General features: G+C 46.9%; 1 protein-coding gene across 1 annotated transcript in view; it reads left to right on the top strand.

Moving 5' to 3' along the window:
- LOC120059786 (protein GREB1-like) overlaps positions 1-24,743 on the top strand; it is a 39,774-nt gene that overhangs the window by 8,512 nt on the left and 6,519 nt on the right. Inside the window, exons 5-24 of the mRNA XM_039008835.1 lie at positions 2,077-2,193; positions 2,349-2,474; positions 4,061-4,198; positions 6,225-6,347; positions 8,962-9,147; positions 9,511-9,609; positions 9,739-9,993; positions 13,814-14,008; positions 14,296-14,493; positions 19,320-19,524; positions 19,611-19,782; positions 19,979-20,115; positions 20,528-20,882; positions 22,024-22,139; positions 22,221-22,435; positions 22,670-23,045; positions 23,189-23,348; positions 23,735-23,837; positions 24,186-24,341; positions 24,595-24,731. Coding sequence (XP_038864763.1) covers positions 2,077-2,193; positions 2,349-2,474; positions 4,061-4,198; positions 6,225-6,347; positions 8,962-9,147; positions 9,511-9,609; positions 9,739-9,993; positions 13,814-14,008; positions 14,296-14,493; positions 19,320-19,524; positions 19,611-19,782; positions 19,979-20,115; positions 20,528-20,882; positions 22,024-22,139; positions 22,221-22,435; positions 22,670-23,045; positions 23,189-23,348; positions 23,735-23,837; positions 24,186-24,341; positions 24,595-24,731 — 3,569 coding nt within the window. The remainder of the gene's footprint in view (positions 1-2,076; positions 2,194-2,348; positions 2,475-4,060; positions 4,199-6,224; positions 6,348-8,961; positions 9,148-9,510; positions 9,610-9,738; positions 9,994-13,813; positions 14,009-14,295; positions 14,494-19,319; positions 19,525-19,610; positions 19,783-19,978; positions 20,116-20,527; positions 20,883-22,023; positions 22,140-22,220; positions 22,436-22,669; positions 23,046-23,188; positions 23,349-23,734; positions 23,838-24,185; positions 24,342-24,594; positions 24,732-24,743) is intronic.

Genomic DNA, 24,743 nt, shown 5'->3' with positions numbered 1-24,743 from the left:
GCAGTGTCCTAGACCCCTGCGCCACTTAGGAGCTTAGCAAATGTCAAATAGGCTTTTTACCAAATGACTGTACGACAGATCACGTATTCACCCTGCACACCCTAATTGACAAATAAACAAACCAAAATAAAGGCAAAGTCTTCTCATGCTTTGTTGATTTCTAAATAAGCCTTTGGCTCAATTTGGCTCGAGGGTCTGCTATACAAATTGATGGAAAGCGGTGTTGGGGGGAAATCATACATTATAAAATCCATGTACATAAACAACAAGTATGTGATTAAAATTGGCAGAAAGCACACATTTCTTTCCACAGGGCCGTGGGGTGAGACAGGGATGCATCTTGAACCCCACCCTCTTCAGCATATGTATTAATGAATTGGCAAGAGCCCTAGAACAGTCTGCAGCACCCGGCCCAGACCTGGGCCCTGAGAGTAAATCTTAGTTTGACAAAAATAATTGAGACTTTGCATGCAGAATTCTGCAAAAATATCTTCTGTGTACAACGTAAAACAGCAAATAATGCATGCATAGTAGATTTAAGCTGATTACCGCTAATTATCAAAATCCAGAAAATAGCCGTTAAATTTTACAAACACCTAAATGGAAGCGATTCCCAAACCTTCCATAACAAAGTCATCACCTACAGTGAAATTAACCTGGAGAAGAGCCCCCTAAGCAAGCTAGTCCGGGGGCTCTGTTCACAAACACAAAGCCCCAGGACAGCAACACAATTAGACCCAACCAAAACATGAGAAAACAAAAAGAAAATTACTTGGCACATTGGAAATAATTAACAAAAAAACTGAGCAAACTAGAATGCTATTTGGCCCTAAACAGAGAGTACACAGTGGCAGAATACCTGACCACTGTGACTGACCCAAACTTAAGGAGAACGTTTGACTATGTACAGACTCAGTGAGCATAGCCTTGCTATTGAGAAAGGCTGCCGTAGGTAGACCTGGCTCTCAAGAGAAGACAGGCTATGTGCAAGCTGCCCCTCAAAATGAGGTGGACACTGAAGCTGCACTTCCTAACCTTCTGCCAAATGTATGACCATATTAGAGACACATATTTCCTTCGGATTACACAGACCCACAAAGAATTTGAAAAGGTCAACCTTGAAGTGAAGAACAAGCACCATTGTAAATACATCCCATATTTATGTATATTTATTTTCCCTTTTGTACTTTAACTATTTGCACATCGTTGCAACACTGTATATAGACATAATATGACATTTGAAATGTCTTTATTCTTTTGGAACTTCTGTGAGTGTAATGTTTACTGTTAATTTTATTATTTATTTCACTATTGTTTATTATCTATTTCACTTGCTTTGGCAATGTAAACATATGTTTCCCATGCCAATAACGCCCCTTGAATTGAAATTGAGAGAGAGAGAGAGAGAGAGAAAGAAAGAGTAGAGAGAGAGGAAAAGCGTAGAGAGAGAGAGAAAGAGTAGAGAGAGAGAGAAGAGAGAGAGAGAGAGAGAGAGAGAGACAGAGTAGAGAGAGAGAAAGAGTAGAGAGAGAGAGAGAGAGAGAGAGAGAGAGAGAGAAAGAGTAGAGAGAGAGAGAGAGAGAGAGAGCTTAAGTCAGTGGTTAACTCTCCTGTGTTTCTATGCTGTAATGTTGTGGACAGGGCTTGTGTGGGGGAGGTGTGTTTAGGAGGGGAGGGATCTGTGACCATACCTGTCTTTACAGGTGTGGAGGGCAGAGGTCTGGGGTCAGGGTTTAGGACGGGGGTCAGAGGGTAAATAAGAGTCAGAGCCTGTGGCTAGACTTACTGTGTTACTGATTAAGCCTGTGATGTTTCACAGGACAGAGACAGTTAGTCCAGCTACATGCCGGGCAGTCTTATGTTCCCTGACTGAATAGGAAGGGGGTTTGGGATGAGTTTCAGAGCTACAGTACAGTAACTAGAGTAGAGCTTACATTAACATGTTAGTACCGTTTACATTATCATAATCACTGGAGTGACTCTAGTGCTCTTATTGGAAGAAAAAGAAACACTAGTTCTCTCAAATTAGTATTGTGTGTTGCTGTATATGGCTGACTGTCGATTCTGTCTTTTCAGAGAGCAGAGGGAGACAGACAGCACCTAACGCCTCTGACGGGCATGTAACCTCAGACGATCACTACCCCAACCCAGCAGTCACCGCTCACCCTGCACACACACCCGGGAACTACACAGGTACACACACACACACACACACATACTCACAGACATACCCACACACACACATACCGTGCACACACTCACATAAATCCCCCCCCCCCCCCCCCCCCCACACACACACTATGTAAGTGTCTGCTAGATTACCATTGCTGTTGTTTTTCACCCTCTAGCCGGCGCCCCTGTAGAACCCATTGCCCCCCCTCCCCTGGGCAACGGGAGCCACATCCCCCTATCCCAGAATCCTCTGCCCCAGACTGCCATACTGTCGAAAGGACCGGGGAGACCCACAGTTATAGGTAACCCGTGTGTGTGTGTGTGTGTGTGTGTGTGTGTGTGTGTGTGTGTGTGTGTGTGTGTGTGTGTGTGTGTGTGTGTGTGTGTGTGTGTGTGTGTGTGTGTGTGTGAGTGCGTGCGTGCGTGCGTGTACGTGCGTGCGTGTACGTGCGTGCGTGTACGTGCTTGCATGCAGACATGTCATGCATGTGTTTCTATACTTGTATGCATGTTTGTTTATGTATCATTATGAAGGCGTACAACATAGAATGACATATTCATTCTAGAATCTCTATGGGGTAGGAGGCATGCCTTTAAATGTGTGTTATCATTGTAGCCTCCCCTCCCCTTTCTCTCCTCTTCCCACCTCCCCCTGAAAGGGAGAGCTTCTGTGTTTTATCAATCTAAAGTACCCAGTAGGAGACGGCTGTATTGTGTGCGTGGGCCCCTATTGTTACGACCCCCTTTCATTCAGCAACACTTCCCCACTAAAAGTCTACCTCTCTCTTTTCTCTGCCTCTTCCTCCCTCTATCCCTGAGCTCAATAAAAGCAGGGCAGTAAAAAGTAATTATCTTTCAATTCAATTCAAAGGGCTTTATTGGCATGGGAAACATGTTTACATTGCCAAAGCAAGTGGAATAGATAATAAACAAAAGTGAAATAAACAATCAGAAATTAACAGTAAATATTACAATGACAAAAGTTTCAAAATAATAGACTTTCTCTCTTTCTCTTTCCCTATCTCTCTTTCCCTCTCTCTCTTTCCCTCTCTCTCTTTCCCTATCTCTCTTTCCCGCACTCTCTTTCCCTCACTCTCTCTTTCCCTCACTCTCTCTTTCCCTCTCTCTCTCTTTCCCTCTCTCTCTTTCCCTCACTCTCTCTATCCCTCACTCTCTCTTTCCCTCTCTCTCTCTTTCCCTCTCTCTCTCTTTCCCTCTCTCTCTTTCCCTCACTCTCTCTTTCCGGCCGTCTCATTCTCAGTGTGTTTAGTTGTAAAGTGGAAGGTTTCCTTCCTGCCAGTCTGGGTTTTGATCTTTGTCTTTGTCTCTGTTGCTGCATAAGAAGAGAGCAGGCAGAGAGGAGAGGGAAGACAGCATGTATAGAGGGGAAGAGGAGGAGCTGGTTAATGTATGACAAAGACCATGCTATCTTTATGATCAATACTGAGCTACAGTTATATTGCAGTGGCTGGCTGGCTGGCTGGCTGGCTGGCTGGCTGGCTGGCTGGCTGGCTGACTGACTGATTGATTGGCTGGCTGGCTGGCTGGCTGGCTGGCTGGCTGGCTGGCTGGCTGGCTGGTTGACTGGCTGGCTGGCTGGCTGGCTGGCTAACTGACTATTTGACTGGCTAGCTGGCTGGTTGACTGGCTGGTTGACTGGCTGGTTGACTGGCTGGCTGGCTGGCTGGCTGGCTGGTTGACTGGTTGGATAAAATTAGTATAAATGAATGAACAAAGAAACAAAGAAACAAAGTGAAACAGAATTTAGGGTGCCCGTATGATATAATGAATGAATGTCAGTTGTTCTTCAAGAGGACATCATTCTGTGCTTTCTGAAACATCCCCCATGCCCAAGACATACATAACAGTGTGTTGCTTGTCCTGTCAGGTACACTCAATACGGGACCACCTAAAAAGAGACACAAAGGCTGGTCCCCTGAGTCTTCTGCTGGGGCTGAGTCTGCTGTGAAGACCCCCCCATCTTCCTCCTCCTCTTCCTCATCACTCAACAATTGGACCAAACCAGGTAGGAGAGCTCAGAGAGAGAAAGAGAGAGAGCTTTTGTGTGTGTGTGTGTGTGTGTGTGTGTGTGTGTGTGTGTGTGTGTGTGTGTGTGTGTGTGTGTGTGTGTGTGTGTGTGTGTGTGTGTGTGTGTGTGTGTGTGTGTGTGTGTGTCTATCAGTCTTCTACAGGGTGTAGTTACCACTGTATCAGTCTTCTACAGGGAGAGGTTACCACTGTATCAGTCTTCTACAGGGTGTAGTTACCACTGTAGCAGTCTTCTACAGGGTGTAGTTACCACTGTATCAGTCTTCTACAGGGTGTAGTTACCACTGTATCAGTCTTCTACAGGGTGTAGCTTCCACTGTATCAGTCTTCTACAGGGTGTAGTTACCACTGTATCTGTCTTCTACAGGGTGTAGTTACCACTGTATCTGTCTTCTACAGGGTGTAGTTACCAATGTCTCAGTCTTCTACAGGGTGTAGTTACCATTGTATCAGTCTTCTACAGGGTGTAGTTACCACTTTTTCAGTCTTCTACAGGGTGTAGTTACCACTGTATCAGTCTTCTACAGGGTGTAGTTACCACTGTATCTGTCTTCTACAGGGTGTAGTTACCACTGTATCTGTCTTCTACAGGGTGGTAGTTACCACTGTCTCAGTCTTCTACAGGGTGTAGTTACCATTGTATCAGTCTTCTACAGGGTGTAGTTACCACTTTTTCAGTTTTCTACAGGGTGTAGTTACCACTGTATCAGTCTTCTACAGGGTGTAGTTACCACTTTTTCAGTCTTCTACAGGGTGTAGTTACCACTGTATCAGTCTTCTACAGGGTGTAGTTACCATTTTATCAGTCTTCTACAGGGTGTAGTTACCACTGTATCAGTCTTCTACATTGTGTAGTTACCACTGTATCAGTCTTCTACAGGGTGTAGTTCCCACTGTATCAGTCTTCTACAGGGTGTAGATACCACTGTATCAGTATTCTACAGGGTGTAGTTACCACTGTATCAGTCTTCTACAGGGTGTAGTTACCATTGTATCAGTCTTCTACAGGGTGTAGTTACCACTGTATCAGTCTTCTACAGGGTGTAGTTACCACTGTATCAATCTTCTACAGGGTGTAGTTACCATTGTATCAGTCTTCTACAGGGTGTAGTTACCACTGTATCAGTCTTCTACAGGGTGTAGTTACCACTGTATCTGTCTTCTACAGGGTGTAGTTACCAATGTATCAGTCTTCTACAGGGTGTAGTTACCACTGTATCAGTCTTCTACAGGGTGTAGTTACCACTGTATCAGTCTTCTACAGGGTGTAGTTACCACTGTATCTGTCTTCTACCGGGTGTAGTTACCACTGTATCTGTCTTCTACCGGGTGTAGTTACCACTGTATATGTCTTCTACAGGGTGTAGTTACCACAGTATCTGTCTTCTACAGGGTGTAGTTACCACTGTATCAGTCTTCTACAGGGTGTAGTTACCACTGTATCAGTCTTCTACAGGGTGTAGTTACCACTGTATTAGTCTTCTACAGGGTGTAGTTCCCACTGTATCAGTCTTCTACAGGGTGTAGTTACCACTGTATCTGTCTTCTACAGGGTGTAGTTACCACTGTATCTGTCTTCTACAGGGTGTAGTTACCAATGTATCAGTCTTCTACAGGGTGTAGTTACCACTGTATCAGTCTTCTACAGGGTGTAGGTACCACTGTATCAGTCTTCTACAGGATGTAGTTACCACTGTATCTGTCTTCTACAGGGTGTAGTTACCACTGTATCAGTCTTCTACAGGGTGTAGATACCACTGTATCAGTCTTCTACAGGGTGTAGTTACCACTGTATCAGTCTTCTACAGGATGTAGTTACCACTGTATCTGTCTTCTACAGGGTGTAGATACCACTGTATCAGTCTTCTACAGGGTGTAGATACCACTGTATCAGTCTTCTACAGGATGTAGTTACCACTGTATCTGTCTTCTACAGGGTGTAGTTACCACTGTATCAGTGTCTCTCTTCTTTTCTGCTACGTACTGTGTTCCTGCGTCCACAGACAATGCCTCTCCAGTGAGTCTGTCCCAGGGGTCCTCCAACTCCCCCTCTCCTCCCGGGCCGTCTGTCACAGTGCCTGATCAGCTGCTACACACCTGCAGACTCCAGCCAGTCATCTTCAGAGGTCAGACTGAGTGTGTGTGTGTGTGTGTGTGTGTGTGTGTGTGTGTGTGTGTGTGTGTGTGTGTGTGTGTGTGTGTGTGTGTGTGTGTGTGTGTGTGTGTGTGTGTGTGTGTGTGTGTGTGTGTGTGTGCGTGCGCGCGCGCGTGCGTGCGTGCGTGTGTGTGATGTTCCTGTACCTCAGTGACATTAGATGCAAGATTGCAACAAAACCCAGCCAACAGGACTGGAATCTGAGCCACTGTCTTAAAGCCTCTTAGCTTAGCAGTGGATAGAATGGTCCTCTCCTATAGCCACCCCTTCCCCTCAATCTGTTACTCCACCTGTCTGTCTGTCTGTCTCTCTCTCAACCACCCCTTCCCCTCAATCTGTTACTCCACCTGTCTGTCTGTCTGTGTGTCTGTCTGTCTCTCTCCCAATCACCCCTTCCCCTCAATCTGTTACTCCACCTGTCTGTCTGTCTGTCTGTCTCTCTCTCTCAACCACCCCTTCACCTCAATCTGTTACTCCACCTGTCTGTCTGTCTGTCTCTCTCTCAACCACCCCTTCACCTCAATCTGTTACTCCACCTGTCTGTATGTCTCTCTCTCTCTCAACCACCCCTTCACCTAAATCTGTTACTCCACCTGTCTGTCTGTCTGTCTCTCTCAACCACCCCTTCACCTAAATCTGTTACTCCACCTGTCTGTCTGTGTGTCTGTCTGTCTGTCTGTCTGTCTGTCTGTCTGTCTGTCTGTCTGTCTGTCTGTCTGTCTGTCTGTCTGTCTGTCAACCACCCCTTCACCTCAATCTGTTACTCCACCTGTCTGTCTGTCTCTCTCTCAACCACCCCTTCACCTCAATCTGTTACTCCACCTGGCTGTCTGTCTGTCTGTCTCTCTCTCTCAACCACCCCTTCACCTCAATCTGTTACTCCACCTGTTTGTCTGTCTGTCTCTCTCTCAACCACCCCTTCACCTCAAATATGTTACTCCACCTGTCTGTCTCTCTCTCTCTCGCTCTCTCTCTCAACCACCCCTTCACCTCAATCTGTTACTCCACCTGTCTGTCTGTCTCTCTCTCTCTCAACCACCCCTTCACCTCAATCTGTTACTCCACCTGTCTGTCTCTCAACCACCCCTTCACCTCAATCTGTTACTCCACCTGTCTGTCTCTCAACCACCCCTTCACCTCAATCTGTTACTCCACCTGTCTGTCTCTCAACCACCCCTTCACCTCAATCTGTTACTCCACCTGTCTGTCTCTCAACCACCCCTTCACCTCAATCTGTTACTCCACCTGTCTGTCTCTCAACCACCCCTTCACCTCAATCTGTTACTCCTCCTGTCTGTCTCTCAACCACCCTTTCACCTCAATCTGTTACTCCACCTGTCTGTCTCTCAACCACCCCTTCACGCGGATCAATTATCACTTATCCCACTCACCCTTCCATCCTTTCACCTTTATCCTCTTTACTACCCTCTACTCCTCCACCTCTCCACCTATCCCCTCCCTCCTCATCCCTCCACCGCTCCTCCTATCCCCCCTCATCCCTCCACTCCTCCACCTCTCCACCTATCCCCTCCCTCCTCATCCCTCCACCGCTCCTCCTATCCCCCCTCATCCCTCTACTCCTCCACCTCTCCACCTATCCCCTCCCTCCTCATCCCTCCACCGCTCCTCCTATCCCCCCTCATCCCTCCACTACTCCACCGCTCCTCCTATCCCCCCTCATCCCTCCACTACTCCACCTCTCCTCCTATCCCCGCTCATCCCTCCACGCTTCCACCCTTCCACCTCTCCTCCTATCACCCCTCATCCCTCCACCTCTCCTCCTATCCCCCTCATCCCTCCACCTCTCCTCCTATCACCCCTCATCCCTCCACCTCTCTTCCTATCCCCCCTCATCCCTCCACCGCTCCTCCTATCCCCCCTCATCCCTCCACTCCTCCACCTCTCCACCTATCCCCTCCCTCCTCATCCCTCCACCGCTCCTCCTATCCCCCCTCATCCCTCCACTACTCCACCTCTCCACCTATCCCCTCCCTCCTCATCCCTCCACCGCTCCTCCTATCCCCCCTCATCCGTCCACTACTCCACCGCTCCTCCTATCCCCCCTCATCCCTCCACTACTCCACCTCTCCTCCTATCCCCCCTCATCCCTCCACTACTCCACCTCTCCTCCTATCCCCGCTCATCCCTCCACGCTTCCACCCTTCCACCTCTCCTCCTATCACCCCTCATCCCTCCACCTCTCCTCCTATCCCCCTCATCCCTCCACCTCTCCTCCTATCACCCCTCATCCCTCCACCTCTCTTCCTATCCCCCCTCATCCCTCCACCTCTCCTCCTATCCCCCCCCATCCCTCCATCCCTCCACTCCTTAGGGGTATCCATTATCTCTCTCTCCATTTTCCCATGATCTGATCCTGTGTGTCTGACCTGTGTGTGTGACCTGTGTGTGTGACCCGTGTGTGTGTGACCTGTGTGTGTGACCTGTGTGTGTGACCCGTGTGTGTGACCCGTGTGTGTGACCTGTGTGTGTGACCCTTGTGTGTGACCCGTGTGTGTGAGCTGTGTGTGTGACCCATGTGTGTGACCCGTGTGTGTGACCTGTGTGTGTTTTGTCTCCGGTCCCAGGTCATGGCAGCCTACCTCGGCTGAGTGGTAAGGTGTCTGATGTGCAGGTTAGTTCCCTGCTCCAGAGCTGCTATCAGAACTGCCAGGCCCTGCCCAGGGTCTACCAACACTACGGACCCTCTCCCATACAGCCCCTGTCTGTAGAGATGCAGATACTACTCACTGTATACTACCTGGTGCAACTAGGTGAGAGAGAGAGAGAGAGAGAGAGAGAGAGAGAGAGAGAGAGAGAGAGAGAGAGAGAGAGAGAGAGAGAGAGAGAGAGAGAGAGAGAGAGAGAGAGAGAGAGAGAGAGAGAGAGAGAGAGAGAGAGAGAGAGAGAGAGAGAGAGAGAGAGAGAGAGAGAGAGAGAGAGAGAGAGAGAGAGAGAGAGAGAGAGAGAGAGAGAGAGAGAGAGAGAGAGAGAGAGAGAGAGAGAGAGAAGGCAATCTGTAAAGCTTCAGCGATACAGATTGAATAGCACCCTAAATTGTGCAGAATGTACTATTACATTGATACAGTGTGTAAAAACCTAGTTGGTAGTACCTGGTTAATGTCGTGTCCCTCCAGGCCCAGACCAGGTCCTGCTGATTGAGGACCTGGAGCAGATCTTCATGCGTTCCTGGAGAGAGTCCCACCTCAGTGAGATCCGCCAGTACCAGCAGCCCCAGCCTGGCCTCTCCCTGCCTGGGCTTCCACTGCCCCAGGCCCAGCCTGGCCTCTCCCTCCCCCAGGCTCCCTACACCCTGCCTGGGCTTCCACTGCCCCAGGCCCAGCCTGGCCTCTCCCTCCCCCAGGCTCCCTACACCCTGCCTGGGCTTCCACTGTCCCAGGCCCAGCTCCTCACCCCCTCCCAGCTGCCTTGGCTGGCCAACCTGGCAGCCTCGTCATGTGGGGAGGGAGTGGTGGTTCTGGGGGAGAAGGCCTCGATGGCTCTGGGGCTGGCTGACACCTTCAGTAGGCTGATGGAGGGACAGCTGGCTCATACCAACTATGTGGTCATCATCTGTACAGCCAAGGGACAGGAGACAGAGTCCTGCATGGTGGTGACAGGTGTGTGTGTGTAGAGGGATTGGGAGGGGGGGGTCATTTTATTTGTGGGTTCCTTTGTCTGTAAGTGTACTGTGTGTGTGTGTGTGTGTGTGTGTGTGTGTGTGTGTGTGTGTGTGTGTGTGTGTGTGTGTGTGTGTGTGTGTGTGTGTGTGTGTGTGTGTGTGTGTGTGTGTGTGTGTGTGTGTGTGTGTGTTGTAGGTCAACACCAGTGTCGTGCCCTGACTGAGGGGATGTTCAGTCCCAGTGATAGTCTGAGAGAGATCAGTCAACAGCTGTCCTCTGGCATGACCCAGGAGCTCACTGCCTTCTGCAACTCTCTGGGACCTGGTAAGTGAGTGAGTGAGTGAGTGAGTGAGTGAGTGAGTGAGTGAGTGAGTGAGTGAGTGAGTGAGTGAGTGAGTGAGTGAGTGAGTGAGTGAGTGAGTGAGTGAGTGAGTGAGTGAGTGAGTGAGTGAGTGAGTGAGTGAGTGAGTGAGTGAGTGAGTGAGTGAGTGAGTGAGTGAGTGAGTGAGTGAGTGAGTGAGTGAGTGAGTGAGTGAGTGAGTGAGTGAGTGAGTGAGTGAGAGAGAGAGAGAGAGAGAGAGAGAGAGAGAGTGTGAGTGAATGAGTGAATGAGTGAGTGAGTGAGTGAGTGAGTGAGTGAGTGAGTGAGTGAGTGAGTGAGTGAGTGAGTGAGTGAGTGAGTGAGTGAGAGAGAGAGAGAGAAGGGGGGGTGGAGAGAGAGAGAGAGAGAGAAAGAGACATAGAGACACAGAGAGAGAGAGAGACAGAGAGAGAGAGACAGAATGAGAGCGAGAGACATACCTGACCACTGTGACTGACCCAAACTTATTAAGGAAAGCTTTGACTATGTACAGACTCAGTGAGCATAGCCTTGCTATTGAGAAAGGCCGCCATAGGTAGACCTGGCTCTCAAGAGAAGACAGGCTATGTGCAAGCTGCCCACAAAATGAGGTGAGCTGAGCTGCACTTCCTAACCTTCTGCCAAATGTATGACCATATTAGAGACACATATTTCCACACAGACCCACAAAGAATTTGAAAACAAACACGATTTTGATATACTCCCGTTTGTGACCTGTTGCAAAAAGAAAAGGGCAACCAGTGAAGAACAAACACCATTGTAAATTCAACCCATATTTATGCTTCCTTTTGTACTTTAACCATTTGAACATCATTATAACACTGTATATAGACATAATATGACATTTGAAATGTCTTTATTCTTTTGGAACTTCTGTGAGTGTAATGTTTACTGTTAATTTTTATTGTTTATTTCTCTTTTGTTTATTATTTCCTTCACTTGCTCTGGCCATGTTACAGTTTTTTACAATCCCTTTGTCACTAATTTCAGAACCTTGTGGTCATTTTTCAAAACTCTAGACACAAAATTCAAAACGGTCATCACTTATAACACAGGCTGTCCAATTTTCTAAACATTGCATTGTGCATTCATATCTTTAAAGGAAACCTTGCACTTGCAAGATACTACAGACACAGTGGAATCATTGAACAAAATCTGAAATGTATTGATGAAATACAATAAAATCACTAATAGGTTTCTTTGAATCAAAGCAAAAATAACTAGCTACAAAAAAAGAAAAAAACTATAGTAAAACATCAACTGCAGTGTTCCTCACCTGGCTTACTGTAAAAACCAAAACAAAGGTATGATTACTGTAATTCTATATTTCCATCAACCCTGTCTGGATTTGGCCACAGGTTCTCATCTACATGGATGTTTTCATTAGCCGAACATCTTGGGAAGAATCTTTGGGCATGGCGAATCCAGGCCTGACACTGGTCTGCCGTGATGTCATTGCATGCGTCATCCATGGCCTGGAGAAGGGCGGCTTGTTCGTGAGGGCGCCTATCATATACCTTCCACCTCAATGTGGAGAAAAATTCCTCAATCAGGTTTTAGGAAAGGAGAGTATGGGGGTAAGTACAGGGTGGTAAATTGTGGATGGGCCTGAAACCATGCTTGCACCATTTGAGCATGGTGGAACCTGACATTATCCCACACAATGACATAGGTCATGCCATCATCTCTACAGACCTGATTTAGCTCATCAAGGAAGGTTACATTCGAACAGCGAATCATGTGGCTGCCTGCAACTCAATATATAGAGTATATAAAGTAGAGAGCTTTAGATGTTGTTCGACCTAACATTAGAACGGGCAAGATGAGTAATCTAAGCAACTTTGACAGTGGTATGATTGTTGATGCCACACATGGCGATTCCAGCATCTCAGAAACAGCTGCCTTCCTGGGATTTTTACGCACTACAGTCTCTAGAGTTTACAGAGAATGGTGCGATAAACAAAACACATTCAGTGAGCGGCATTTCTGTGGGCCAAAACACCTTGTTAATGAACGAGGTCAGAGGAGAATGTCCAGACTCATTCAAGCTAACAGAAAGGCCACAAATGCTCAAAAAACAGCTGTTTAAAACAATGGTGTGCAGAATGGTATCTCTTAACGTACAACACCGTGAATAATTCAGGCTGTTGTGGAGGCAAAAGGGGGTCATACCCAGTACTAGATAGGTGTATCTAATAAAGTGGCTGGTGAGTGTACAGTAATGTCGAATCTGAAAACATGGTCTGGAAAAGTGGTACATGGGACCATAGAAACAGTGTCTGATAAAGAATGATGATGAAATATTACAGCCATAGATAATGTAGTCCAATTGGTTCATGTTCCACGGTAATTGGTGTCAATGGATCTCGTTATCCTGAAACTTTCATGATCTAAACATGGAATATTGTTTGTCAGTTTCCGTAAAACTATGCATTAAGCGTAATGCAACAGTTACTTATCATTTTGAGCAGTTGTATAAATTGATAGTTAGATAATTGTTATGAAATGAATAGACAGTCATCTCAGATGTAATGTGTGAATTGCATTTTGAAATGGTAACACTTTGATGTTAAGTTGTGTCATATTCAACAGGTGATTTTAGTTCAATGAACAAATGATCTTAGCTTTATGTGTATTGTATCCAAGCAATTGGAAAAAGTGTTAAAGTTTTGAAAAATTAGCTTTTTGAAAATTGATTGTGAGTTTTGTGTCTAGATCAAATTCAAATCAAATTTATTGATATAGCTCTTCTTACATCAGCTGATATCTCAAAGTGCTGTACAGAAACCCAGCCTAAAACCCCAAACAGCAAGCAATGCAGGTGTAGATGTCATGTTCGTCGTATGAATCGGACCAAGGCGCAGCATGGTATGCGTACATTCTTTAATATATTAAGAATGAACACTGAACAAACTAACCAAAACTAACCGTGAAGCTATACAAATGAGTGCTGACAGGCAACTACACATAGACAAGAACCCACGAACACAAAAGGGAAAATGGCTACCTAAATATGATCCCCAATCAGAGACAACGATAAACAGCTGCCTCTGATTGGGAACCATATTAGGCCACCATAGACATACAAATCACCTAGAACTACAAAAACCCTAGACATACAAAAAACCCTAGACAATACAAAAACTGACGTACCCACCCTAGTCACACCCTGACCTAACCAAAATATAAAGAAAACAGAGATATCTCAGGTCACTAGAGTGACACTAGAGTTTTGAAAAATTACATCGAGGTTCCGAAATTAGTGGCAAAGTGATTGTAAAAAACTGTAATATATGTTTCCCATGCCAATAAAGCCCTTTGAATTGAATTGAGACAGAATGAGCGAGTGAGAAAGAGAGAGAGAGAGATATGGTGTGTTTGTGTATATTTACACATCTTATACTACTGGTTTGGATTTACTGTGTCTCACCATACTATGTGTGTTTGTGTCAGAAGGTGATGTAGATGTGTTGCTGGAGAGTGCTGCAGTGGAGAGCAGGAGCCAACTGACCCCCCTGTCCATCAGTCAGGAGTGTACAGGAGACAGCAGGCCTGTAGACAGACAGACGGACAGAGCTACAGGCCTCCCCAAAGAGCCAGCCAGAGACACACACACAGACAGAGCAGAGAGCCCCAAGGACTCCTGCTCAGGTGAGACACACACACTGATCAGGAAATGTTTGTAGTCTGACTGAGCTACATACTGTATGTGTGTGTTGAATTGAATTTGTGTCTGTGTGTGTGATTTTGTGTCTGTGCTTGCGCATAGATGCTTTGTGTGTATACATTGTGTCTAATATGTGTGTTTCCACGTGTGTGTATGTGTGTGTGTGTGTGTGTGTGTGTGTGTGTGTGTGTGTGTGTGTGTGTGTGTGTGTGTGTGTGTGTGTGTGTGTGTGTGTGTGTGTGTGTGTGTGTGTGTGTGTGTGTGTGTGTAGAGTACCGTGTGGAGTGGCGGGAGGTACGGCCCATCCAGTTGGTGGTAGCCAGGAAGCTGCTGTCCCATGTGTGTGCCATCGCTGACTCCAGCACTCAGAACCTGGACCTGGGCTCCTTCGACAGGGTCGACTTCCTCATCTGTGTCCCCCCTTCTGAGGTCACCTTCCAACAGACTGTACTGCATCTCTGGAACTCAGGTAACTGTCCCTCCTCTTTATCCTCCTCTCCTACCTCCTCTTTATCCTCCTCTCCTACCTCCTCTTTACCCTCCTCTCCTACCTCCTCTTTATCCTCCTCTCCTACCCCCTCTTTATCCTCCTCTCCTACCTCCTCTTTATCCTCCTCTCCTACCTCCTCTTTATCCTCCTCTCCTACCTCCTCTTTATCCTCCTCTTTATCCTCCTCTCCTACCTCCTCTTTATCCTCCTCTCCTACCTCATCTTTATCCTCCTCTCCTACCTCCTATTTATCCTCCTCTCCTACCACCTCTTTATCCTCCTCTCCTACCTCCTCTTTATCCTCCTCTCCTACCTCCTCTTTATCCTCCTCTCCTACCTCCTATTTATCCTCCTCTCCTACCTCCTCTTTATCCTCCTCTCCTACCTCCTCTCCTACCTCCTCTTTATCCTCCTCTCCTACCTCCTCTTTATCCTCCTCTCCTACCTCCTCTCCTACCTCCTCTTTATCATCCTCTCCTACCTCTTTATCCTCCTCTCCTACCTCCTCTTTATCCTCCTCTCATACCTCCTATTTATCCTCCTCTCCTACCCCCTCTTTATCCTCCTCTCCTACCTCCTCTTTATCCTCCTCTCCCACCCCCTCTTTATCCTCCTCTCCTACCCCCTCTTTATCCTCCTCTCCTACCTCCTCTTTATCCTCCTCTCCTACCTCTTCTTTATCCTCCTCTCCTACCTCCTCTCCTACCTCCTCTTTATCCTCCTCTCCTACCTCCTCTTTATCCTCCTCTCCTACCTCCTCTTTATCCTCCTCTCCTACCTCCTATTTATCCTCCTCTCCTACGCCCTCTTTATCCTCCTCTCCCATCTCCTCTTTATCCTCCTCTCCTACCTCCTCTTAACCTCCTCTCCCATCTCCTCTTTATCCTCCTCTCCTACCTCCTCTTTATCCTCTTCTCCTAACTCCTCTTTATCCTCCTCTTTCTCCTCCTCTAATACCCTCTCTTTATCCTGTCCAACCTCCTCTTTATCCTCCTCTCCTACCCCCTCTTTATCCTCCTCTCCCTTCTCCTCTTTATCCTCCTCTCCTACCTCCTCTTTATCCTCCTCTCCTACCTCCTCTTTATCCTCTTCTCCTAACTCCTCTTTATCCTCCTCTTTCTCCTCCTCTAATACCTCCTCTTTATCCTCTCCAACCTCCTCTTTATCCTCCTCTCCTACCCCCTCTTTATCCTCCTCTCCCATCTCCTCTTTATCCTCCTACCTCCTCTTTATCCTCCTCTCCCATCTCCTCTTTATCCTCCTCTCCTACCTCCTCTTTATCCTCTTCTCCTAACTCCTCTTTATCCTCCTCTTTCTCTTCCTCTAATACCTCCTCTTTATCCTCTCCAACCTCCTCTTTCTCCTCCTCTAATACCTCCTCTTTATCCTCTCCAACCTCCTCTTTCTCCTCCTCTAATACCTCCTCTTTCTCCTCCTCTTTCTCCTCCTCTAATACCTCCTCTTTATCCTCTCCAACCTCCTCTTTCTCCATCTCTAATACCTCCTCTTTATCCTCTCCAACCTCCTCTTTCTCCTCTAATACCTCCTCTTTATCCTCTCCAACCTCCTCTTTCTCCTCCTCTCCAACCTCCTCTTTATCCTCTCCAACCTCCTCTTTCTCCTCCTCTAATACCTCCTCTTTATCCTCCTCTTTCTCCTCCTCTAATACCTCCTCTTTATCCTCTCCAACCTCCTCTTTCTCCTCCTCTAATACCTCCTCTTTATCCTCTCCAACCTCCTCTTTCTCCTCCTCTAATACCTCCTCTTTATCCTCTCCAACCTCCTCTTTCTCCTCCTCTCCAACCTCCTCTTTATCCTCTCCTACCTCCTCTTTATCCTCCTCTAATACCTCCTCTTTATCCTCCTCTCCTACCTTCTCTAATACCTCCTCTTTATCCTCCTCTCCAACCTCCTCTTTATCCTCTCCAACCTCCTCTTTATCCTCCTCTAATACCTCCTCTTTATCCTCCTCTCCTACCTCCTCTAATACCTCCTCTTTATCCTCCTCTAATACCTCCTCTTTATCCTCCTCTCCTACCTCCTCTCCTACCTCCTCTTTATCCTCCTCTCCTACCTCCTCTTTATCCTCCTCTCCAACCTCCTCTTTATCCTCTCCAACCTCCTCTTTATCCTCCTCTAATACCTCCTCTTTATCCTCCTCTCCTACCTCCTCTCCTACCTCCTCTTTATCCTCCTCTCCTACCTCCTCTTTATCCTCCTCTCCTACCTCCTATTTATCCTCCTCTCCCATCTCCTCTTTATCCTCCTCTGTTTCTTTTACTTCTATTCCACCTGTCAACAGACTCCTCTTCTTCTTTCTTTTACTTTTCTTTTTTTAAATAATTATTTATTACAAAAAACACAAGGAAGGGGTAACATTAAAGTATTAGAACATGAAGGACAAACAGTACAGCATCAAGACACTATCAAACATGTATCAGTCTTTCCGCAACAGAGCCATCCTTATGTGTGAGGGTGCGTGTGCATGATAGTGATAAAAAATATATGTCATAGTTTCCTTTTTCATGATCACAATCTTGTGAAACCCGAACCCTCCAAGATCCCCCCACAGTTCCCCAATAGCTGTCCCTCAACCATTCGAGACCCCTCCCACAGTCCCCCCCAGAAGAAAAAAATTAAAATACAATTAATTCCATTCCCCACCCCCAAGAACCCCCCAATGTAGCAACAACTAAGAGAATGAACTAAAGAGAAAAAAGGAAAAGACAGAAGAAAACAGCAAACAACAATGCAAAAATTGACATCAAGGACATCAAGGACATCAAGGACAACTGAAATCATAACAGCAATGCCTATTGTATATGTTTGTGTGCATGTCTGGCACTATTACATGTATGTGTGTGTTCTTGTATGTGTTTATTTGAATGAGAGTGTGGTTATATACATGTGTACAAACACCTGCACGGCATCAGCCTCAGGCAAACCGGCATTAGATGTAATTCAAATGTACTTTTATTATGTTTTTTTCCCTTTATCTTTTGACCATCATTCTCTCTCTCACACAGCAACTCCACTCCCACTTGTCTCCAATTCCACATACCAACCCTCAGCTTCCCTCAGCCCATCCCATCTATCTCTGCTGGCCACCCACTTCGTATTTCTACGCAACACATATCTTTCAACTATGCTATGATGTTTAATGTACAATTTCAATCTATCTAATCTATTAGAATCTACAGATTGCGTGTTGAAGATAAATACTTTTGCTAAGAGTTTTAGTATATTAGTAATTGACTGACCCGGTCTCTCCAGATCTCCTAACAGTACTATTTCTAGGGTAATTTTTAGATCAATGTTATGCATTTTCAGCCATTCCTGATCCTGAAACCAGAAACAGGCTACCTGAGGGCAATACCAAAATAAATGGTCTATTGATTCTGTATCCTCACAACAAAATCTGCAGAGCTTCGATGATTTTATGCCACAAATATTCAACATTTTGTTGGTGGCAAGAATTCTATATAATAATTTTAGCTGGAAAGCACGAAGTCTTGAATCTTGCGTTGTTTTATATATCAACTCATACACCCTGTACCATGGAATCGGTACATCAAAAATCTCTTACCAACTATTTTGCAATCTGTATGGCACAGTTGTCAACATCCTGGTCCTCAAATGAAACTGGTATACTTTCCTATTTATGCTATTTTTATTCCTCCGCCACTTTTGATCCTTTATATTGGGCAGACAGACCAGTTCCCTACCTCCTCCCTCTGCCACCCGCCTCCTCCATTTTGATCCTTTATATTGGGCAGACAGACCAGTTCCCTACCTCCTCCCTCTGCCACCTGCCTCCTCCATTTTGATCCTTTATATTGGGCAGACAGACCAGTTCCCTATCTCCTCCCTCTGCCACCCGCCTCCTCCATTTTGATCCTTTATATTGGGCAGACAGACCAGTTCCCTACCTCCTCCCTCTGCCACCCGCCTCCTCCATTTTTGGGGCAATGCTGTAATCAATTGGTTGTACTCTTGGATTGAGTAGACCTTCCCGTACAATTCTGATAACCACATGAAGGACATAACTCTACCATTACAATTTACAATATCATTTAAGAACAAAATACCCTTTTCAAACATATTTCCCATAAATACAGGTATTTTATCAACCAGCACATTTAAGTTCAGCCATAACATTTGTTCTATGGAATATTTGTTCTATCTTTTCAGGGGGATGAAATTGTAATTGTAGCCAGCTCTTGCAATGCTTGTTTGAAAAAGACAGATACTTTGAAAAAAGTATAATTTCCAATTAATCGAAAATGAGACATGGCAATCTGCACAAAGCTAAAAAGGCCATTTTTAAACAATGGACTTTCACCTGAAACACATTGGTGCCATGTGTGTTTCTGTCTGTGTGTAAAGGGAAAGGGGATACCTAGTCAGTTGTACAACCCAGCCCCTCTGAATCAGAGAGGTGGGGGGGACTGCCTTAATCAACGTCCTCATCATCAGCACACGGGGAGCAGTTGTTGTTGGGGGTACCTGCCTTGCTCAAGGGCAGAACGGCAGATTTTTACACCTTGCCAACTCTGGGATTCTAACTAGCGACCTTTTGGTTGTTCGGCCCAATGCTCTTAACCACTAGGCTACCTGTCGTGTGTGTGTGTGTGTGTGTGTGTGTGTGTGTGTGTGTGTGTGTGTGTGTGTGTGTGTGTGTGTGTGTGTGTGTGTGTGTGTGTGTGTGTGTGTGTGTGTGTGTGTGTGTGTGTGTGTGTGTGTGTGTGTGTGTGTGTGTGCGTGTGTGCGTGTGTGTTTAATCCCTGCCTGTGTGTGTACTCTAGGTGTCCTACAGAATCTGGGGTTGGAGCAAGACTGTCTGTCTCAGAGAGAGGCAGAGCGCTATGTGGTGAAGATGGACCAGGAGGCCAGGGTGCGCATTGATGACCTCATACAGGAAGCAAACAGGAACCCCAACACACTCTTCATTCTGGTTCATGACCACGCTCACTGGGACATCAGCAGGTTTGTGTGTTTGCGTGAGTACTCGTGTGTGTGTGTGGGTGTGTCCTTGTGTTTCTAACATGATCATAACATATATATCCCGTGGTTCCCAGTGGAGGGTATGGTGCCAGCAGTGGTGACTCCGGCAGTGGGTTGGTGGATAGCCTGCTCAACTCCTGTCAGATCAGAGACGCCAACAACATCCTGACTCTCCACGTCACCTCGTTCCCCTTTGCCCTGCAGACACAACACACACGCATCAGCCCTTACAACGAGATACACTGGCCCTCTGCTTTCAATAATGTAAGACACTCTCTCACATACAGTCACACACAGAGAGAGTCACACACACACACGTACACTGTTTTCTCAAACTCTTGCTTGTGTGTGTGTGTGTGTGTGTGTGTGTGTGTGTGTGTGTGTGTGTGTGTGTGTGTGTGTGTGTGTGTGTGTGTGTGTGTGTGTGTGTGTGTGTGTGTGTGTGTGTGTGTGTGTGTAGGAAGTGGATCTGTACCTTGAGAAGACACAGTACTTTGGTGTGTGTGAGCTGCTAGACTCGACTCGTTCAGGCAGCGGTCTGCCTCTCCTCCGCTACGACAGCTCCTTCGAAAGCGTGGCCTCTGTCCTGGAGGAGAGGTAACACACACATACATACACGTACATACACACGCATATACACACGCACACACACACAGAAACACACATATACTCACTCACGCAGTCACACATACACAAAATACACACAATACATAAGATTTCATTTGGGCAATCCAATTTTTTTCATATTAAATGTTTTATTTATTTAACCTTTATTTAACTAGGCAAGTCAGTTAAGAACAAATTCCTATTTACAATGACGGCCTACCCCGGCCAAACCCGGATGACTCCCAATCATGGCTGGTTGTGATAAAGCCTGGACTCAAACCATGGTCTGTAGTGACACCTCTAGGACTGAGATGCAGTGCCTTAGACCGCTGCGCCACTCGGGAGCCCAGAAATGACACAAGCATGTAACTAATAACTGAATTTCTTGATCCCCCTGTCCCAGGTTCCCCAAGCTACACAGTGCAGTGATCCGGACCCAGGTTTTAATACAACACTACTGTGTGGCCATGATGGCCGTGTCGGGTCGGTCTGGCTCAGGGGGGCGAAGCCAACATAAACACACCTCCGTCGAGACGCTGGAGATCGTCCAGAGCCTGCTTAGCTCCGCCCAGCGATGCCCCTCCCACCACGGTCACATGGTGCTGCTACGGCTCCCCTCATTGGCACTGGCAAGGTGGGCCCACCAACGGCTGGTGCGGATCAGACAGAGACTGGGGCTGGGGGAGCGCTTTGAGATCATCCTGGGAAACCCCAGCCAAACCCTCAGCATAGGACAGAGCTTCACTGAGCGCATCAAGGTAAGGTTAAACAACAGGAGAACTGAAGGCCAGCATTCCGGAGTCGCCTCTTCACTGTTGACGTTGAGACTGGTGTTTTTCAGGTATTATTTAAAGAAGCTGCCAGTTGAGGACTTGTGAGGCGTCTGTTTCTCAAACTAGACACTCTAATGTACTTGTCCTCTTGCTCAGTTGTGCACCGGGGCCTCCCACTCCTCTTTCTATTCTGGTTAGAGCCAGTTTGTGCTGTTCTGTGAAGGGAGTAGTACACAGCGTTGTAGAAAATCTTCAGTTTCTTGGCAATTTCTCACATGGAATAGCCTTCATTTCTCAGAACACGAATAGACTGACGAGTTTCAGAAAAAAGTTATTTGTTTCTGGCCATTTTGAGCCTGTAATCGAAACCCACAAATGTTGATGCTCCAGATACTCAACTAGTCTAAGGAAGGCCAGTTTTATTGCTTATTTAATCAGAACAACAGTTTTCAGCTGTGCTAACATAATTGCAAAAGGGTTTTCTAATGATCAATTAGCATTTTAAAATTCTAAACTTGGATTAGCTAACACAACGTGCCATTGGAACACAGGAGTGTTGGTTGCTGATAATGGGCCTCTGTACGCCTATGTAGATATTCCATAAAAAATCAGCCGTTTCCAGCTACAATAGTCATTTACAACATTAACAATGTCTACACTGTATTTCTGAACAATTTGATGTTATTTTAATGGCCAAAAAATTTGCTTTTCTTTCAAAAACAAGAACATTTCTAAGTGACCCCAAACTTTTGAATGGTAGTGTATGTTTAAAGCGTCTCAGAGTAGGAGTGCTGATTTCGGATAAGTTTTGCCTTTTAGATCACATGAACAGGGGTAAGGTTCTAGCTTAGGGTTGTTACCCCACATGACAGTTAGCTGCAGTAGGTTCCTTAGTGGACAGCATTGTAAAAGAATCTCAAAGTAGGGCAGGCGACATATACTGTAACCTTATTCGATCTATTACTGTCCTAGTACATGGTAAACGCCTGTGTGTGTGTGTGTGTGTGTGTGTGTGTGTGTGTGTGTGTGTGTGTGTGTGTGTGTGTGTGTGTGTGTGTGTGTGTGTGTGTGTGTGTGTGTGTGTGTGTGTGTGTGTGTGTGTGTGTGTGTGTGTGTGTGTGTCCAGACATGGCTGAAGATCCAGGAGACAGACTGGGTTCCTCGTACCTACCTGGAGCTAGAGGCCCTGCCCTGCATCCTCATCCTCTCTGGGGCAGACCCCCTGGGAGAGTCCCTACCCAGGTACACACGCACGCACGCAAGCACACACATACGCACACATTGGATTGGTTGATTGATGTATTTTCTCTCTCCTCCGACCAGATCACTGAAGTACTGTGATCTGCGTGTGATAAGCTCCTCCTACCTGCAGCGCACGGCATTGGAGCAGGAGCTAGGATTGGCGGCCTACCTGGTGAGGGTGGAGTCCCAGGGGTCACAATCCCACGGCCACGCCCCCGGCCTGGGCAGTGACCTATCAGAGAGCGACTCAGACAAACTCAACAGCACCGACAACGAGGAGGAGGGGGGAGAGAACAGTGAGAGATGTTCAGTTAAATGAAATACAACTAAATTCTAGCAATTAAATGAGACAATATCAGGTGTTTCTAACACTTAACAACACATTTGACTGTTTATATATCAACAGTATAACTCACCTGTGTTCTTCTCTATATCAACAGTATAACTCACCTCTTTGTTCTTCTCTATATCAACAGTATAACTCACCTCTTTGTTCTTCTCTAACCCTCTTCCTCTTCTCTTCCCTCTAGCTCTGAAATCTGACCTCCCTGGCCTTGGTCACACCGCTCCCTCTGTCCCTCACCCTCCCTCAGTTCTCCAGCCCCCCCGAACCTTCCCCGACAGCATTGCTGCGGACCCCCTCCATCCCCACACCACCCCCCCAGCCCCTCACCGCCCCCCCAACACCCAGCGCCGGCCCTCCAAGTCCACTTCCTTAGATTCCTCCTCCCCCCTACCCCCCTCTCTCCTTCAGGGCTGCTCCTGGGCACGAGGGGTGAGCCGCCCCCCTTCCCTGCTGCTGCCCCGGGGACTCTATGACATCATCAAGGCATGCGACGGGAGCGGGCTGCCTCGCTGCACCTCCTTCTTACCACACCGGTCTGTGACCTGGGCCAGCTCCTTCAGGTAGGAAAAGTCACACACACACACACACACACACACACACACACACACACACACACACACACACACACACACACACACACAGTTGAGTAAGATGATGCTGTATATCAACGTTTCTAATGAAGCTTTCCCTTCCCCTGTGTCAGACCTCTGCTAAGTAAGATGATGACGTGTACAGAACAGTCTCTGTATTACCGCCAGTGGACCATCCCACGGCCTCACCACATGGACAGCAGCAACCGCCCTGCAAAGGGGCGCACAGACAACTTCCATCCCCGCAGACTGCTGCTCAGTGGACCCCCACAGGTATACACAGACATACACACATGCAGACTGCTGCTCAGTGGACCCCCACAGGTATACACAGACATACACACATGCAGACTGCTGCTCAGTGGACCCCCACAGGTATACACAGACATACACACATGCAGACTGCTGCTCAGTGGACCCCCACAGGTATACACAGACATACACACATGCAGACTGCTGCTCAGTGGACCCCCACAGGTATACACAGACATACACACATGCAGACTACTGCTCAGTGGATCGCCACAGGTATACACAGACATACACACATGCAGACTGCTGCTCAGTGGAAACACACACACACACACACATACATACATAGCCTTACACACACACACCAAAACAAACACACACCATACTGACTCCTGTAAACTGTTCAGGTGGGGAAGACAGGGGCGTACCTCCAGTTTTTGGGCATCCTGTCTCGTATGCTGATCAGACTGATGGAGGTGGACATCTATGATGAGGAAGATATCAACTTCAGTGAGTTACCATGACAACACTCCCATAACCACTGTGGCTGTGGGTCTCTGAATTGTGTTTTACACCTCTGTGATATTGTATATTAGAGCAGTGAAGGGTGCAGAGTCTTAAACGTCCTGTGGCTCATTGTGAGCACCTTCCATTCAACTGAATGTGATGACAGATAGATACATCATCTGGGCCGTGCTGACACTTCAAAACTATCATAGCCAACGGTCCAAGATTCTAGAAAACAGCTGTGCAAACGCGGAACCGATTTGGACTCTGATAACCCTACATGAGGTTGTTTTAAGGCGCTATTAGCTGTTATGAATGTGTTATGAATATATACGTATCTGTGTTGTATAGGTGGTCAGCTGGAGCGTGTCCAGTACCGGCCAACCTGTGCCTCCTGGCCAGTCACAGACACACTGAGGGGCATGCCGTTTGACTACACCGTCCACCACCCCAAATATGAAGACATCAGCACTGTTTACTGCCCTGACTACTACCCCAACACTGATGGTTGGACATTGAGCGGGACGTCTCTCTAGGACCATAACATTATCATAGGCAGTCTTACTAGATCATTGTGTTGGACCTCCTGGTCTCTTGTTCTACTATTGTAGAAAAAACTAACTAGATAACCAATGATTGGCTAAACTCTGTAGCTGTGTACAGTATGTGGTTCTGGTTCTCAGATGCTCTATGGTTATTTCATGGTTGTTGACTGGTGTTCTCCTGGTCGACTAACGCCCAGCCCCTGCTCTCCCCCCAGGAATCCCCAGACGTCAGGAGGACGTGTATCTGCGGAGGCGTACGGCCAGAATCAAACTGTCTAAATACGCAGCCTACAACACCTACCACCACTGTGAACAGTGTCACCAGTACATGGCTTTCAACCCCGGATACCAGGTGAGCAGAGAA

The sequence above is a fragment of the Salvelinus namaycush genome, chromosome 15 (assembly GCF_016432855.1).
Source record: "Salvelinus namaycush isolate Seneca chromosome 15, SaNama_1.0, whole genome shotgun sequence".
NCBI classification, from domain to species: Eukaryota; Metazoa; Chordata; class Actinopteri; order Salmoniformes; family Salmonidae; genus Salvelinus; species Salvelinus namaycush.
This window is presented reverse-complemented; position numbering and strand designations above follow the sequence as displayed.